This window comes from Polypterus senegalus, chromosome 16 (assembly GCF_016835505.1).
Source record: "Polypterus senegalus isolate Bchr_013 chromosome 16, ASM1683550v1, whole genome shotgun sequence".
Taxonomy (NCBI): domain Eukaryota; kingdom Metazoa; phylum Chordata; class Cladistia; order Polypteriformes; family Polypteridae; genus Polypterus; species Polypterus senegalus.
Genome location: NC_053169.1, coordinates 23,852,392 through 23,871,194, shown reverse-complemented (window position 1 = coordinate 23,871,194; position 18,803 = coordinate 23,852,392). Strand labels below are relative to the sequence as shown.

At 39.5% G+C, this 18,803-nt stretch overlaps 1 protein-coding gene across 1 annotated transcript in view; it reads right to left on the bottom strand.

The window, feature by feature from the left end:
• The window catches only part of slc24a3 (solute carrier family 24 member 3), a 406,434-nt gene that overhangs the window by 75,994 nt on the left and 311,637 nt on the right, over positions 1 to 18,803 (bottom strand). Inside the window, exon 7 of the mRNA XM_039737947.1 lies at positions 5,197 to 5,271. Within this exon, the coding sequence (XP_039593881.1) occupies positions 5,197 to 5,271 (75 nt within the window). The remainder of the gene's footprint in view (positions 1 to 5,196; positions 5,272 to 18,803) is intronic.

The window sequence follows — 18,803 nt, the reverse complement described above, 5'->3', positions numbered from 1 at the left end:
GTGGTGGCTCTGAGGCTAAGGATCTGTGCTGCGCTGGTATCCCGAAGGTTGCCGATTCAAATCTCCATCACTGCCAAAAGAGATCCTATTCTGCTGGGCCCTTGAGCAAGGCCCTTAACCTACAATTGCTCCGGGGCGCTGCACAATGGCTGACCCTGCGCTCTGACCCCAAGGGGTATGTAAAAACTAACAAATTCCTAATACGAGAAATTGTATAAGGCGAAATAAAGAAGAAGAAAAAAATCAAATAAAAAATTTAGCAACAAAGCTGAAATAAACATGAGTTAAGAAAATTAGAATGAGAACCTGAAATTCCTGAATGTAGTGAGATGTTGGTTTTGAAATATTTGTGAGAAGAGAATAGATAATTAGGAGATGCAAATATGTGGCAAAAGGTCGTGAGGGACAGAAAGGGGTTCAATCCAGAATAATCAGAGAGACCACGGGCATACTGCAGAACCAAAACGGGAGGTCAAAAACCAAAATGATGCCTAGAACTACCTTTCATGCTTTTTGTTTTCCCTCACGTTCTTACTTTGGTTACTGTTTTCAGTTTTGTCCTGGCCTATTTAATGCTCTTAGGGGCTGTGGTGACTATGGCTGCAGTCACCTGAGAGAAACATAAAAGACTGTATGTGGTATTGATTAATTATGCTTTCCCATTCTCTGTTGCACTAGTCGAATAATTGTTTCAGGATTGTTTTTTGTGCCCTCTTCTTGGATGTTTGTAAGTTTTTGGTTTTTGTCTCTTTGTTTTTGAAATTGTAGTTTGTTCTTGTTTCTTTGAGAATTTATTTATTTAAGTTTTCAAGATAATGACGCTTGGCTCTCATTTACAGGTTTAAGTTTGGGATTGGTGTTTAGGCCTTGCTTATTAATTCTGGTTTTAGCTTGTATAGCTTTATTTAGACTTTGCCTTCTCCTTTTAGAACTTTGTATTTTAGTTGAGTCAAATTCCAACTCAATCTCTTAATGTATCAATTTTCTGACACTTATATCGGTTCGGGATGTGTAGGCCGCAATCTAAACAAAGATGCCCAGATGTTCCTCTTCCCCACCATATCCTGCAACTCCTCTGGAGAGATACCGAGGCAGTCCCAGGCCAGCCAAAAAATAAAATCTTTCCTGAGTGTTTTGGGTCTGCCCTAAAAGAATGCTCGAGAGACCACCATAGGTAGGCATCCAGTAGACATACTGATTAGATGCCTGAACCACCTAAACTGGCTGCTTTTGATGCAGAGGGGCGGTGGCTGTACTTCAGTGATTCTTAACCTTTTTTGAGTCATGGACCTTTTTAAGAACCTGATGAAAGCTATGGAAACCCTTCACATAAACACAACATTGCATGTAATGATTATAATGAACTTTATTTATCAAGATTTGATTATCTCATACATATATGACATATACAAAGTGCTATTAAACTTTAAAGTAAACAATCTTAAAAAACACTTCTTTCTATGCAAAAAGTACTGGCCACTCATTATAATTATGAAATACAATCCTCTTGTGGAAATTAAAGCAGATCTACTACTATGTTTTCTACTACCATTACTACTACTACTACTACTACATCTACTCTAAATCAACAGTACCAGGCTGTACAGTGAATATAAATGTTAATTTTTATTTGACCCTCACTGACCCCCTGAAACCCATCCATGGACCCCCTAGGGTTCCACGGACCTCAGGTTAAAAATCCCTGCTCTACTTTGAGCTCCTCCCAAATGTCTGCACTCCTCACCTTATCTCTAACGCTAAGCCTAGACACCCTGAGAAGAAAACTCATTTCTGCCGCTTGATCAGTCATTACCTACAGCTCATGATCATAGGTAAGGGTCGGAATGTAGATCGACATTTAAGTCAAGAGCTTTGCCTTTTGGTTGAACTTTCTCTTCACCTTCAACTGATTCGCCTGGACACAATTAATCTCTCACGCCCTTCTTCTCTCACTAGTGAACAAGATCCTTAAACTCCTCACGTGTGGCACCGGTCTATCCCCAACCTGCAGTAGGCACTATTTTTACTATTTTTGAACATTACTTCATTGTTATGTTTTGTTCTTTTCATTTTTGTTTAATCCATCCATCCATTATCCAACCCGCTATATCCTAACTACAGGGTCACAGGGGTCTGCTGGAGCCAATCCCAGCCAACACAGGACGCAAGGCAGGAAACAAACTCCAGGCAAGGCACCAGTCCACCGCAGTTTTGTTTAATCTTAACAATCATGACACCTTTTTGTGCTGGTATTTGTCTCATGGGCACCATCATCTTCTGGCTGTGTGGCAGCAGACATATTGTTTATAGAACTGGCATCATTGCCATCATGTGAGCTGGTTGTCATCAACACGTGTGATGTTATCATGTTAGTGTATATAAGAGTGGCATGTTTGCTATTCAAGCTTTGGGATAAATCACTCTGTACTTTCTGCATTTGTTTTCTAAAAGCAATCTTTTTGTTGGGGGCTAACTTTTGTTAGGCCTTGGCCTTCATATTTTGACCAATGAAAGTAGTGCACAAACAAGAAACACATTCACTTGGGATTGAGCTTTTGACTTAAATATCTGCTTATTCTCTGGTCAATAGTCCTGTCTTCCATTCAAAAGCCCAACCATGTGTAAATATTTTTCCTTATTTGTGCACTACTTTTCTGGAAGCTTTCATATAAGAATATGGTGCTGTTCCTGGGTCTGAATCAGAGATGGGCAACTTCCTTAGGTGGCTGTGGACTGCCCTGTGGGTTAGGGGGCAGGGGTGGAAATACCTAGAGATCAGCGTGTGGTGGGTGCGCATACACAGCACTTAGAGAGCACTTTGTATGTGCCTCCCGGTCTGCTAAAGCCCATTGGACTGAAAACATGGCCACTGGCAAGCCTTGGATGTGGACCTTAGCTTTGCGTCGGCTTATGGAACCAGGGGCAGTTTGGCATACAGTTTGTCGCTGACCCCAGGTGAATGAAGTGAGGCTGCCAGGGGGTAGGTAGAGCGAACAAAGCGACAAAGCATCTGGGAGTGCAAGAGCCACAGAAGACCTGTTCTGCATGGTGGAAAAACCAGAGATCCTCTTTAGGGCCACTCATCATCATAAATTGGCTAATTCCATTCTTCTGTCTGTCACATCTTTTCAGGGCATTACAATAGTATAGCAAAAATGTATCCATACTGCATGCTGTGAACAGATGAGTAGTTGACTTGATATGTGGATTATGTTACACAATTGAAATTTGATTTTTTAATAGATGTTTTTTATATTATTTTCTGTTGTCCACCATAGACGCCTATTCTACCAGAAGCTTTTCTTTTGTTGTTCTCCATTAACAAACATGACATTAAAAATATTTCTTGGCCATTACTACAAACCACATGTGAAAGGTAACATATTCAAAAAATATAATTTTTGGGTGAAGTATTCCTTGAACCTCCTTGGCTCAGAATTTTGTGTAAAAACAGTTAAGAAGCTGTTACAATCCAATGTAAAGTGTTAAGCCTAAATCTCTTACAAGACAGTATTCTGCTAACATCTAGTGGATAAAATAACATGATGATGCAAAAAAAAAAAAAATCATGAATATTTCTGTGTTTTGCCAGTCTAGTATTTATAAGTCGGACGGGGCCTTCAAACAAAACACACAATGGAGCGTAAATGAGAAAAAGTAAAGCCAGTTTTAGAGTAAACTGAAAGTGAACTAGTTGAATCAAACGATATTGTGAATTACAAATCAGACATGGACACGAATAGTGAATCTGAGGCAGATGGCACTGTACGACCGAACCGCCATGATATGTCCAGTTAAATCGGTCTCAAAAAAAATTAATTGAGGTGCAAGCAGTTTTGTGGCAATAAAGGCAAAACAACTGTGATTAGGGAGAAGAACAAGAAAGACGTTAACTCCCTAAACATTGGTTACAACACAGTGGCTGTGAATGTTTGTGGAAGGGGAAACATGGAAGTCACTAAGCCATGTGCTGTGGTGGCCTACAATACGTAACAAAATGGGCCCGTCGATGACGTGGATCACTGGCGTTCTACCCTCCCATGTGCAAGCAACAGAAAAAATATTATAAAAAAAAAATCTGCTCCTCAAATTGCATCGTCGGGCTGTGTGTTGGTGACTGTTTCAAAACATATCAAACAAAGAACATGTACTAAATCTCTATCGGTACAGCAGCAGACACCTGGCCAACCTTTCCTGTTGTATTTATGCTGTTGTTTTGGTATTTACATGTTTCTGCTATGTGTAATAAAATAAAACAAAATTCAGCATTTTTGGTTAGTTTTTCTGGGAGTAAACATAACGCTAAGGAGCTTAAACAACAACAACAACATTTATTTCTATAGCACATTTTCATACAAATAATGTAGCTCAAAGTGCTTTACATGATGAAGAAAAAGAGAAATAAAAGACAAAGTAAGAATTTGAATAAGACAACACTTATTAACACAGAATAAGAGTAAGGTCCGATGGCCAGGGAGGACAGAAAAAAAATAAAATCTGCAGGGGCTGGAGAGAAAAAAAAAAAAAATCTGCAGGGGCTCCAGGCCACGAGACCGCCCAGTCACCTCTGGGCATTCTACCTAACCTAAATAAATGAATGAATTAAAATCTCCAGGCAGTCTAGCCTCCAAAATGTTTACTGGCTAGAGAAAATCTGGAGCAACCAGAGAAAGAAAATTTATGTGAACACGAACAGAATGAGGAGAAACTCCAAAAATCCTGCCTTGGTTTCTGGTTTAGTGGTACAGCACAATGACAAATAAATAAAAAATAATTATAACAACTATTTACATTCCTTGGCTGGCCTGACCACTGACGGCCATAGTTTAAGTTCCTGTTCAAATTTTTGATAAAGCATACACAGAATAATTAATAATAATAATTCTTTACATTTATATAGGGCTTTCACACTAATCAAAGTGCTTGTAAAAACAATCCCAACAACAGACAGTAAGTACAACACCATATACTAAATACAATATAGACAAAATACATAAGACACACTAAATGCAATTATTACTATGAGTGGCTTTTGATGAGAAGAAAACTGTTCCCTGCATCTGCTGGTGCAAGTGTTTATGGTCCTGTGCCATTTGGTAGAAAGAAAGAAGGAGGGAGAAAATGACCTCCCTAGAACACAATATAGAAATTTAAATATGATGCTTAACACAATAGTCATATAACAGATACACCTACCACAATGAGAGCCACCACAGACAGGGTGTAGTAAACTGAATCTCGCATCAAGGTCCAGCATGACAGTGGTACAGCCTGTAACACAACAACAAAAAAAAGTTCACTTCTTACTATCATGTTTCCCTGATATGTCACAAGTATGGAATAACAGAAAATATTGGCAATCCTTTTTCCATTTTGTTACATAACCATGGCTCTAAAGATCGTCAACATCTGATGACTGTGTTCTATTTAAAAAAAAAGGTGGGGACATGGGAACACACAGAAAATTTCACTTGTGGAAATCAATTTTGTAATCTTGTCCTGTAACACTTTTTTCCCAAACAGTCCCCAGACTGATGTTACTCAGTTTTGTTGACCTCTTTTATAAGTCATTCAGATAAAAGCTTCGGCTAAGTAAATCTCTCTATTATAAAAGAAAATCTTGAAACGAGACAAGACTATTGCCACGAGATTTCACCTCTCCTTCGTGTGAATGCTTTTGGCAGACACAGTTCCTGCGCTCTCAGCTCTTATAAATTTGAACGTTTTCCTCACTTTAAGTTCCCAATTAAAGAAGACTTATTATGTCCAAATCTTATTGAAGAATTTCTTCACCAAGGGTTATCAACAGAAGAAATGAGCACACGGGTAATCCTAGCACCAAGAAAAGATGAAGTCAAATGAATTTAAGCGAATATTGTAAATCGGTTACAAGGCAAATTGGTTAAATGCGTATCAATAGACTATGCTGAAACAGTTGGTGGTGATGTTGTGGAAGCTGAAAACATCAACTTACAATATCCTGAAGACTATCTACAACCGTTAACACCGTCCTGTCTTCCACCAGCCAAATTACTGTTGAAAGAAGGATGTATTGTAGTGTTATTGCATAATTTATGTATGAGTTATGGGCTCTTCAATAGGACAAGATTAGTTGTATTCAGAATTGGTTGAACAATTCTGACATGTAAAATTTTAACAAGCGACAAGAAAGGTAAAGTAGTACATCTTCAGGGGATAACATTAGAAACCAAAGGAGATCTTGATATATCATTCATATTAAAACGTTTACCATTAGAATAGCTTTTGCAAAGACAATTAACAAATCACAAGGACAAACATTTGACAAAGTCGGTTTACTTATTAGAGAGAAAGAAACGATATTCACTCATGGGCAGTTATACGTTGCGTTGTCACGATGTAAGTCCAAACACAGAATCAAAATTCAATGCGATATTGACGAAAAGTTCATGCAAAAAATTGTTTTTACTGAAGTTTTACAGTAAAAGTATAAGTTTGAAAAGTATTTGCGTGCTAATTTCAAAGCCAAACAGAATGAAAATGTATAACGCAACATGAAACATAATTTTCTTTGAATTTATACGTTTTACTATGGTTAATTACTCGCTGTAATGTAAAATAGTTAGTTCTATTATGCATATATATAACAATCTATTTCCCCATACATGAGCGGCAGAGCCGTCAAGTGGCAAGTGCATAGCGCCAGCCTGGGGGTGGGGAAGCGAAGCGAGCAGGAGGCAGAACCCCCTAGTTAATATAAATGTAAGTGTAAATATGTAAGCGTGAGGCGCAAGACTGCTACATAAACTTTATATGTATTCGACTTGTCTTGATGCTTAGTTCTGCAAGATGTCAAGCTTTTTGGTGTTTACCACAAATTTTGGCCCTGTAGCCTTGAAAGAAACCCTCATTTTTAGGCCAATTTAGGACCATATTTAGTGCCGTGAATTGCCCCTTTATGATAAAGAGTAAAGCAATAGGGTTCTTCAGTGACAGGACTTGAAGTTGTGAATGCCACATCAACAGACCCATGAGGTTCACCCCTAATGGGACATGAGGGGTCAAAGTTACTCTTCTTCATAAAACTTTGAAAGAATGGGACTCAGTAATACGGTATAGGCATGTTTAGTGCTGTTTTATGCTATTTCGAGGTTGCTGATCATGAATATTATAATATTTTTGATATTTGAATCTTTATTGGTGGTCCTAACCCTCTAAGTACATTTTAGTCTATTTCAAGGTCAGTGATTATGAATATCATGTCATTTTTGATCTTTTACTAGGTATCAAGTCCCCTACAGACCTCAGTCAGAGGGTGAAAAAGGACAATGACAACTGAGAATATTGAAACATTTAAACTGAAGCCTCAATTTAATATTTCCTGTAACTATTCTTGTTTATCATGTCCTTCGACCTCATGATGTAAAGCATTACATGTCCTATGAACACTCTGAATTAGGACAGCTAATTCAGCCTATTTAAAAGTTCACATTTAGACCAAATATTTCATCTTTTTAGTTACATAAAATATGAATTTTTAAGTAGATTTGATTTTAAAGCATACTAAAGTATGACACCGTAAAAACCTCAGTGGTTCTGTATTAGCAAATACAGAATGTTGTTAAATTCACACCGTATACTCAAAGTCAAAGTCAAGTCAAAGTGAACTTTATTGTCATCTCAACCATATACAAGTATACAGATAAACGAAATTGCGAAGCTCAGGGTCCACAGTGTCACAACATCATGTGCAAATAGTAAATTAAAAATAGAATAAAAATGTAAAAATTTAAAATTAAAACACAAACAAGACAAGACATTGTGCAAAGATAGGACAAACAAGTAGCAGCAATATTGATGTGTAAGATATGTAATATAATAAATAAATAAATAATAAATAATAGATATAGATAATACAGAAATGATCAGTGTATGATAATAGACGTGTGTAAACAATGACAGGTCAGAATGTTTCATAGCATAAGGATATCAAGAGTGTCAAAATCCTTAAAGGTCAGTATGAGATTTTCAGTTCTTTTCTACATGCACACTCATCTTAGCAGGACAGTGGTTTTCATGTATAAATGTTCTGTTTTTAGTGGTGGTTGAGGCCGTGTGGAAGATCCCAGGGGGCAGCCTGGTGTTAAGGAGTCTAACAGCTTGGGGGTAAAAACTCTCTTGTAGCCTGGCAGATTTGGCTTTGATGCTGCAGTATCTTCTCTTGGATGGCAGAAGTGTGAAAAGTCCATGTGAGGGGTGTAAGGGGTCCTGCACAATGCTGCAGGCCTTGCGGACACTGCGTTTGTAAAATATGTCCTGTAGTGAAGGGAGAGGCACCCAAATAATGTTCTCTGCTGTCTTCACTATCCTTTGCAGGCGCTTGCGGTCGGATATGTTGCAGTTGCCATACCAGACAGTGATGCAGCTGGTCAGGACACTCTCTATGGTGCCTCTGTAGAACATGGTGAGGATGGAAGGGGGAAGACGTGCTCGCTTCAGCCGCCTCAGGAAGTGTAGTCTCTGCTGGGATTTCTTGATTAGTGATGAGGTGTTATGTGTCCAATTAAGTTCCTCAGTTAAGTGCACACCGAGGAACTTGGTACTCCTAACAATCTCCGCGACTAAACCGTTAATGCTGAGTGGGATGTGGGCAGGACGTGATTTTCTGAAGTCCACTGTACTCATGTTGAAAATATAGAGTAGTCACATTTTGGTCACATCAGATATATCTTTATAATTTTATTATTTTTTATAACCATTTTACAATGAAAGAAAAACAGAACAAGCACAAATTAAATAAATTAAATTAATCATTAATTAAATTAATTAATGAAATAAATGCTACTTCCTACATATTTATGTTCATTATCAAAACAAAGCAAATTGTTTATATTTATTCATTTTTATCATTTTTCCAAAAGTCCATACAAAATGTGATATTTGTGTAACACTGATGAAAAAGCAGAGAAGGTCTGCATGTAATTTAAGGATAAAACGGCCATGCAAGCTTTGTTAAAACTGATTGATGTAACAGAGCACTTAATCTGGAGCTTTTAAAAATCCTGACAGGATGTTAATACGTTTATAAGAGTCAGCAGTAATCAGGCAGAGCTTGTGACTTCATGACATCATTAGATCCTTGCTTGTTCAGAACAGAAATAGTCACTTTGTAATTAAAAGTGTCGAGAATGATCTCCTCAAGAAAGTCAGCATGTGTGATCGTCATTAGAAACAGAATTCTTAAGCAGCATGGTGATCACGTGGATAAACACCATCCATCCATTTTCTGAAGCCACTTAGTCCATTAAAGAAATATGGAGGCGTAGAGGGCTATTCCTAGCAGCATCAGTTACAAGCATGAGATGCTTACTTATCAAAGGGAACACCTTGCCATTCACGACTACTCACATATGCTGGGGTAAAACAGAGTCACCAATCATCTTGACATTTGGGTCACTGAGGTGTGACAGAAGACCAGGATAGCTGCAGAAAATCCATGTGGTTAATAAACTCCCCAATGCCATTGAATGGGTTGAGCACTTAGGCCAGATCTTTGGAGCTTCTAGACTGCCATGGTGGCCACTGTGCTTCCTAATGATTAATACATTATGCCTTAACTAAATCAATTATGAAGACATGGATGCCAGCGGTAAGTGCACCACAAAGGAGTGAAAAATAAAGTACTATAGCAGACAGAAACAGCCACACTGGCAGTAGAAGGCATCCAGCACATGTCATTATGGCAGTACAGTGGCCATCGGAGGGTGGTATGCCCAGTCTGTGTGTGCTGTTTGCCCTGCCAAGTGATTTGGTGGCACACTTTAGGTGTGTATGACAGTTTAGTAGTGGCAGTGTCCTCTATGATGAAGTGGGCCACCATGTAGGATTGATTTATGCTTTGTGCCTAATGCTAACTGAATGGGCACTGGTTGGACATGAACCTTAAAAAACGTAGCTTCATAAAAAATCAAAGAATTAATGATGCCTCACTGTAATTGTGACTGCTCCTTTTATCTTTAGTGAAGGCAGACGTTTCTCTGGAGTGCATTTGAGAGGGACAGTTTGTCAACTGGCCACAAGATAATATTTATTGAGCTCAGGTAAAAATTAAACATTTTCTTTCTTTCTTTCTTTCTTTCTTTCTATCATATAGTGCCTTTCATATCTATCTATCTATCTATCTATCTATCTATCTATCTATCTATCTATCTATCTATCTCTCTCCCCAGCACCACGTATCATTTTGAAATCACAGTGTCAGTTACACACCTTCAGCTTTAATAGCATTTCGTAGCTTTTCTCTTTTGTTATAATTAAACTTCTACACATTGTTATAGCCGATAAAAATATGAGTGTGGTGTTGGATTTGTGACAAAAAATGTAAGTTATTAAACGTTTATGAAACAGCAAAAGTGCTTCATGTATTGCTTAAATTTATGAGAAGGAAGAACAACAGTGAACGACATAAAGCGTGATGCCAACCACATTGAAAAACGTGTTGAAAATGGAAACGCCCGATGGTATTGTTATTCTGTATTAATGTTATGTTACTGTTCTTCTGCATTGAAATTTTCTGTTTAAATTCTGTTATATTATGTTTTGTAAATATATTGTGATGTGTCGCCAGCTTGTGATGCTCTGTGCGGGAGCAGAAAGGGTGGGATGAATGCTGTAAGTGATGGGACTGGGTGAAGGGCTTCTATTCTGTAAGTTGCAGACACATCTGTTAGGAGATGAGTGGCAGGAGAAGTTAGGAGAAAAAGGAAGGTGCGGCGGAAGGAAATTTGGAGTAGAGAGTCAGGAGACAATAAGCAGGAGTGTTTGTGATATAGAAAAAGGCAGAATGTAAGTGGCAGGAGATAATTATCAGCAGAGAAAGGTTTCTATTATTGTTTTGGAGCTGTAACCCAGATAATGGAGTATAAGACAGGGCACCATTTGTTACGGAACAAAGACTCCAGAAAACTCCAGTACTTCTGAGTTGTGTTTTCTTATTACACTGGTCATTACAGTCTTATATAAATTAATTAATTGTGTTAATACTATATTACATTTTGTTAACAATATAGGTTTTTTTTTGTAAATAAATACAACTATTCATTAAAACTAATCTACTGTATATCATTTTTAAAGTAGCTGTTCTGTTATCCGTCTTTTCTCTTATCCATCAAGGCCTCAGTCCCGACTCCTGATGGATAATCGAGGTTTTACTGTCTGCATGAAACAACTTGGCTCCAAGTGGGCCAATTTTGTTGAAATTTGGCACACAAATTCTTCAAGGAATTTTGTTCAGTTTTCATTGAGATATCTTGAAAGCAGCACGCTGCACATGTTTTTGAAATTTCAAAATCTCCCACTGAAAAGCATTGCCAAATTTGCAAACTTGTCAATCTCAAAAAGAGAGAAACACTCTGTGCGAGTTCAGCTACAAGTTAGTTTACTATTTCAATTTTACCTTGAGAGATGTTACTTCAACTTGTATAATTTTTATATTTTTTTTTAAATGTACTTGTTTGATTGCAGCTCCTGATGGTAAAAACAGTGAAACACCTGCCGTCAAGAACACTGAAGCAAATACGCCGCACTGCAGGACACAGGATGGGGCGGGGCCAGACCAGATATGGGCGGGGTTTGATGGCCTCGTGTCACCATGTAAGAAATGTAGAACATTAAAGGTATATTTATTTATTCAATAAGCTAATAATGATAGTCTCCATTTATTCAATATGATAGTTATGATATTATTTGTTTATTAATCACCATACAAGCTAAGTATTGTCCTTCAGAGTACCAGAATGCGAAGGTAGGTCTCGTTGTACGCTACCATCTGACTTCTGCTTCTGCCCCATCCCACAATCATTCCTGTGGCTGTGTGGCGTGTTGTGTGAACCTCAGACACAGCAGCTTACTCTTCCTGTTCCTTGAAATTGAAGCTGATAAGTGACATGATGTTCATGTGCATAAAAGTGAAAAGTAAAAACATAAATTAAAGAACAACTTAATTCAATTAGAAATGTGTGAAAGTTGGCTCGGTGACACTTTATGCTGCAGTGACTATAGGTATTTCTGTTACCCTAAAAACAGCCTTGCGGCAGTTTTTTCTAAAGATTATAAAGATTCAGTATTTCTCAGATACTGTAATTGTGCAAATGGACACAATGATCCACTATCTACAATGTTCAGACACATCCAACAATTTCATCATAAGACTTTATGAAATCTTAGTGATTGGTAAAAAGGGATATAATGAGGATATTACAAATAAACTTCATCCATTAGGGCAGGGCCGTTTGAAGGAATTTGGGGGCCCCAAGCAAAATGGACATGGAAGCCCCCCACACGCACGCAAAGGAACCACAGCATAGCCATACATATTTCTGCTAGCCTACCTGCTGCAAAATTGCACCATTTGTACAAGACAAGTAGAGCTATTTTATGTGTGTAATTTATCACTTACCACTGTCTTGTTTTTTCTTATCCTCCTCTTCCTTTCTCTTCTTTCTTTTTTGGCTTCCTGAAGCATAATTCCGCTTCATGACTGCCGAGGAAGTTTTGTATTTTGCCGGCAGCAGAGATCGCGTGGTTGGCTGGCTGCTGTCAGCGAGGGGGGCCCCCTTGAGGGGGTCCCGATAACAGTGTCATTGCACTTTACTGCATTCACTATCAATGGGGCGCTCACACAGTTTGTCGCTGCATTTTATTCTTAACCAGTCGTTGTCTTGGGGCCCCAGGCCAGCTCGGGGCCCCAAGCAATTGCTTGGTTTGCCTGCCTTGTCGCGACGGGCCTGCATTAGGCTTAAAGTCAAGACAGAGGTAAAGAACTTAGGGGTAACTATTGACTGCGGTGGGCTGGCGCCCTGCCCGGGGTTTGTTTCCTGCCTTGCGCCCTGTGTTGGCTGGGATTGGCTCCAGTAGGCCCCCGTGACACTGTAGTTAGGATATAGCGGGTTGGATAATGGATGGACGGATGGTTCATTTATTCGACGCCCCCCTTGTACAGCTTCAGTGCGCCCCACAGTTTGAGAACCGCTGACTTAACAATGCAATTGTGTGGTGCATATGAGAGTATGAAAAACATAACTGAACTTTAAAATGCTAAACTTGTCCTTTCACCCTAATTTAACACACATGTAGATAAAAGTGTCATTTGTTGAAGTGGCTGGTGAATGTACAGTAAGTGTGGTTATGGTGGTTTATAAATTAAAGACCTACTGATGACTGGCAATCCCAGACAATGTAATTAGGATGAGCAAGTTAAAAAAGGTGATTGAATGTCTGCCTCACTTAGGAGACCTGGATTCGAGTCCTGGTCCTCCCTCGGTGGTGTTTGCATGTTCTCCTTATGTCTGTGTGGGTTTCCTCCCACTGCCCGATGACAGGCAGATTAGCGGAACTGGCAACGCTCAATTGGCCCTAGTGTGTGTGTTTGGTGTGTGTGTGTGTGTTCACCCATGTTTGTTTGTATGGTAGCTGGGACAGGCTCCAGTGCCCCCCATACTTTCCCCATGCCACCTTGATCTGAATGAAATGGATTTGAAGATGACATGACTTAGAAAAGCGCAATGGGGCTCCTAAAGGCTGTTTAATGTGGTGCGGTTTCTTGTTTTCTGTGATCTGAAGAACAGCTCTCCCTAAGAGAAAACACAGAAGAGGACAGTTGATGAAGAAGAGATAAAGGAACGAGAGTTAGGTTGGTGAACTGGAGAAATGGCACGGAAGATCTGAGCACAGCAAGCGGTAGTTTTCATTATTTCGTGACCATCTTCAATATGTGAGAGCTGCACCTCATTTCTGTCTCATGTGTGTATGCATGTGCATGTCCCAATACACATATTCCAAAAAGTCAAAATGGAAATTTGCAGCTTATAGTATGCAGCAACTGGCCTACTTTACACAGGTGAACGGTACCACCCAGGGGAAGCCTGTCACTTATGATATATAAGTTCATTATAAAGCCCTGGTACACTTTTCAATTTTAATAACAAGATGTGAAATCATTTCTGAGGGACGCAGGTAGCGGGGTAGTGCAGACGTGGATTCTTAATGTGTGCTAAGACGTTCGCATACCTGATTCTTTTGTTTATCGGGAAGATTTAAATATAATTACTTGGGACTCCATGAGAGGTCCTTCACATGCTAAATTGAACTTCTCACCATTCTTTACATCGAGCGTTCCCTGCTAATTACATTCGAAGCACTCCTTCTTTCTCTGGCTGGTTTAGTGGAAGTTCACATTCTTTTGTGCGAGTTACTTGCTGCATCTCCATTAAAGCTAAACGGCAAAACAACAAGCCTTTACAAACTTCAAGGTTAACTTACCAAAGGGTTAGCGATGGCAGCAAGGGAATTTATCATGTCTTTTGTTGAAACATGATGTTGCTAACTTTGCAGGTCTTTTAATTTGATATTAAAAAAGTGATGTTTTTATGTTGAATTATACATTTTCCCCTGTCCCCATTTGTATATATAACTGTAAACCTGAAAATAAACTTAATTATACAGTAACTAAAGTAACTATTTCTACATAAATCATGTTTGAAGGCATAACCAGTCATAAGATAATAAATCACATTTGTAACCTTCCACTCTTTCATGTTTAACTGGCCTCATGAAGGACAATCCCAGTTCAATTGATGACCTATTTTTAATGTAATATAAAGATCTCTGTATCAGAAGCAGGTGTTCATTGTTACAGTGTCACACACGTGTGCATGGGAGGCAGCTAAAGGGTCCAAATAGTGACTATTCCATGCCTGACCCGGGGGTGGTGAGATGCACTGACTTTTTCTCTCAATCCTCTGCAGACCATTCACAGGAAATCCCACAGGCTGACGACATCACTTCAGGTTCGAGCTCCTGTGACGATGTCACTTCCTGTTGCGTTGACGTCACTTTCCGGTGCCCATGATGATGATGTCACTTCCTGTTCCAGCACCCACGACAATGTCCCTTCCTGTCCCAATGACATCACTTCTGGTCCAGACCTTTAAAACCGCCATCTTTGCCACATGTCTCCAGGTCTGTTTTGGACTTTAATCCAGACACAACTCAACAATATTTAACCATTTATAAATACTTGGGAGTGCAGCTGGATGATAAATTGGACTGGACTGCCAACACTGATGCTCTGTGCAAGAGAGGACAGAGCCGACTATACTTCCTTAGAAGACCGGCGTCCTTCAACATCTGCAATAAGATGCTGCAGATGATCTATCAGACGGTTGTGGCGAGTGCTCTCTTCTACTCTTCTACGCGGTGGTGTGCTGGGCAGGCAGCATAAAGATGAAGGACGCCTCACACCTGGACAAACTGGTGAGGAAGGCAGGCTCTATTGTAGGCATGGAGCTGGACAGTTTAACATCCATGGCAGAGCGACGGGCGCTGAGCAGACTCCGGTCAATCATGGAGAATCCACCGAACAGGATCATCTCCAGACAGAGGAGCAGCTTCAGCGACAGACTGCTGTCACCGTCCTGCTCCACTGACAGACTGAGGAGACCCCACACTATGCGACTCTTCAATTCTACCCGGGGGGTAAACGTTAACATTATACAAAGTTATTGTCTGTTACACCTGCATTGTTATCACTCTTTAATGTAATATTGTTTTTTTTTTTATCAGCATGCTGCTGCTGGAGTAAGTGAATCTATCTATCTATCTATCTATCTATCTATCTATCTATCTATCTATCTATCTATCTATCATATAGTGCCTTATCTATCTATCTATCTATCTATCTATCTATCTATCAATCATATAGTGCCTTATCTATCTATCTATCTATCTATCTATCTATCAATCATATAGTGCCTTATCTATCTATCTATCTATCTATCTATCTATCTATCTATCTATCTATCTATCTATCTATCTATCTATCTATCATATAGTGCCTTATCTATCTATCTATCTATCTATCTATCTATCTATCTATCTATCTATCTATCTATCTATCTATCTATCTATCTATCTATCTATCTCATTTTGCAGACAGGGCATAATACACGGGTGGCTGCCCCAAACCTTTTTATATCTCCTGTCCATTCTTGTGACAACAGCCAGTGTCAGAAGCCCTAATAGCTCAAAAGGAATATCTCTATATATAAAAAAAAAATCCTGTCTGTCTGCCCACTTTTCACAAGAGAACTACTTAATGGATTTAGATTGTTTATTTTTTTCTATTATTTGCCTGAACATTCTGGTTGATTTTGCAGTATCATAGTTTGGTTGCGGTACCAATTTATTTGTGCGAATCCGAGAAACAGGCTGCAGGCCAGGGAGGTTACCTCAGGAGTAGGGAGCCAGGTGGGGCCTTCTTCATTCACTTGCCAGCCTCAGTTCGAGTCGCTCTACCTCTCGCCACGTGTTGGAGTGCACTTTGCCTCCGCTTAGCTAGCGATACCTGTTTGTTCAGCAGACGTTATTATCTAGAGATTGTTAAAGAGTAACGTTTGACGTTTTTTAGAGAGAGATCGCAGCTATGTGTGTTTTAGAGGATAGCTGCTCATTGGCAGAGATATCACGGACACATGCTCTTCTCCCCATGCAGGGGGCACCCATCAGAGCTGAACACGATGAGTTACAGTGCCAATGTTTGACGTTGGAGTGTATCTACCTTCCGCTTGGCCAGAGATATCTAGCCAACTTTTTACATTTTTGGCAAAGAGATCACAGCTACATTCTCACCCCTGATAGCAAAACCAAACATTTGTTTACCTTTGCGGTGGTTGCCAAGAAAAATGTTAATCTTGTGTTTTCATGCACAATGAAGAGAAAAAAGTTTGTGATAGAAAAGACGCCAATAGTGACTCATGCTGTGCAACAGCAAATGAAGTGAAAACGTCTAAGGAAACAATTTTTTAAAAAAACTCTAGTTACTTATGTCACGTCACCGCCTTCTCAGTTATTCAGCTGTATGCACAAAACATGCAAAATGTATTCTTTTTTTTGCTCAAAATAATATTAAATATATACTTTTGGGAATAATCAGCATATACCATCAACAGAAAATTAAAGCCTCTTGGAAATGACTTTTTGAACTGAAGACAGGACTGTTGACCAATGATTGAGGGGGAGAGGCAGGGTCTTCCATTCAAAAAGTCAGTCAGTCATTTTGCATGTTTTGTGCATACGACCGCAAAACTGCCAAGTGGATTATTTGATGTGAATAACATTAAATTTATGAAAAACATTTCTGACGACTTCATTTGCCGTTGTACAGTATTAGTCCCTGCTGGCTTCAGTTATATCATAAACTTTGTTCTCCCCATCCTGTTTGAAAACAGGTGAACACAATTTCTTTCTCAGCCACCACTACAAATCACACGGGGTAAGTGACATATAAAAAATAATTTTGGGGTGGAGTATTCCTTTAAGGGCGGCACAGTGGCACAGTGGCACAGGAGACCTGGGTTTGCTTCCTGTGTCCTCCCTGCATGGAGTTTGAATGTTCTCCCCGCGTCTGCGTGGATTTCCTCCCACAGTCCAAAGACATTGGCAATTCTAAATTGTCCCTAGTGTGTGCTTGGTGTGTGTGTGTGTGCCCTGCGGTGGGCTGGTGCCCTGCCCAGGGTTTGTTTCCTGTCTTGCGCCCTGTGTTGGCTGGGATTGGCTTCAGCAGACCCCCGTGACCCTGTAGTTAGGATATGGCGGGTTGGATAATGGATGGATGGGTATTCCTTTGAATGAGCTCTCTTTGTTATAGTGCAAATGTAATGGAGTTTGTCTCAAATCTTTGAGGTTTTCTCTGTGTTTTGTTACACGGCCTAGAATTGGCCCAAAGTGTTGGTAGGTTCGTATCAACAATATAAACTGAGATTTCTTTTTTTTTTATATTGAGAAATGGCACCCAATCCCTTTTGCAATTAAGATGCTTGCTATTTATACGACTTACTTAATCAATCAGATTTGGGGAAATTTTAAATAATGTACTTGAACAAAAAAACTGTTAGTTAATGTTGAAGATTTAGCGCCTTATATAACTGGTCGGGATGAGTCAATTTCATATGTTTGAAAGGCATTGGAGGAATTCATTCAACTTAACTTACGCTAAAGTGTACCGTTTACAATTAACGCTTCATCATATAAACCCAGTGCAGAACATTTCCTTTTAACTGTCTTGCATCATTTCATTCCCTTAGAAATCATAATTACACAATACATTTTTGAAAAGGGTTAATAACCTTTACTAGTGTGGTGGACGGCCCAGCCGGGACGCCCCTATAATGGAAGGTCCAGGGGTGAGAGCATATCCAGACCATTACCTCTCCTGGAGCACTAGAGGGCAGCCCCCCTGGCATGCAGCAGTGCCACAGGTTTGGAGCATGGAAGCTCAACACTGCTGGCAGGAGCGGACTGGGTCTCAAAACCGACCCGGGCATCCTTCAATGAGTGAGGTGACGAGGTCGACCCACTCGGCCCATTATTCACTATATTTTCTTTAAATTTGTGACGAGTACGCGGCTCACTACTTGCTATGAGCCTATGATATGAACTCTACCTAAACTGTTGCCAAACGTAATCTGTACACTGCTGTTTAGACACAACATAAAATTTGACGACATTCTCAGAAATAAAATTTAATAAAAAGTAAAAATTTAGTAACATGGCTTACACGTTATTAGAGTACATGTCAAATGTCAATGTCATGTACCCTAGTAGGCTCGTAGCTTACGCAGTTCACTGCTTTTAGCAGCCACATCATTAACAATACTGTTAGTGTCAAGTTTGACTCGGATACTTTTTTCCACCGACATCAACATGAACGCCTCAAGACGTTCTTGCGTCATTGTGTTTCTCAGGCGGCTTTTGATTTTCTTCAATGC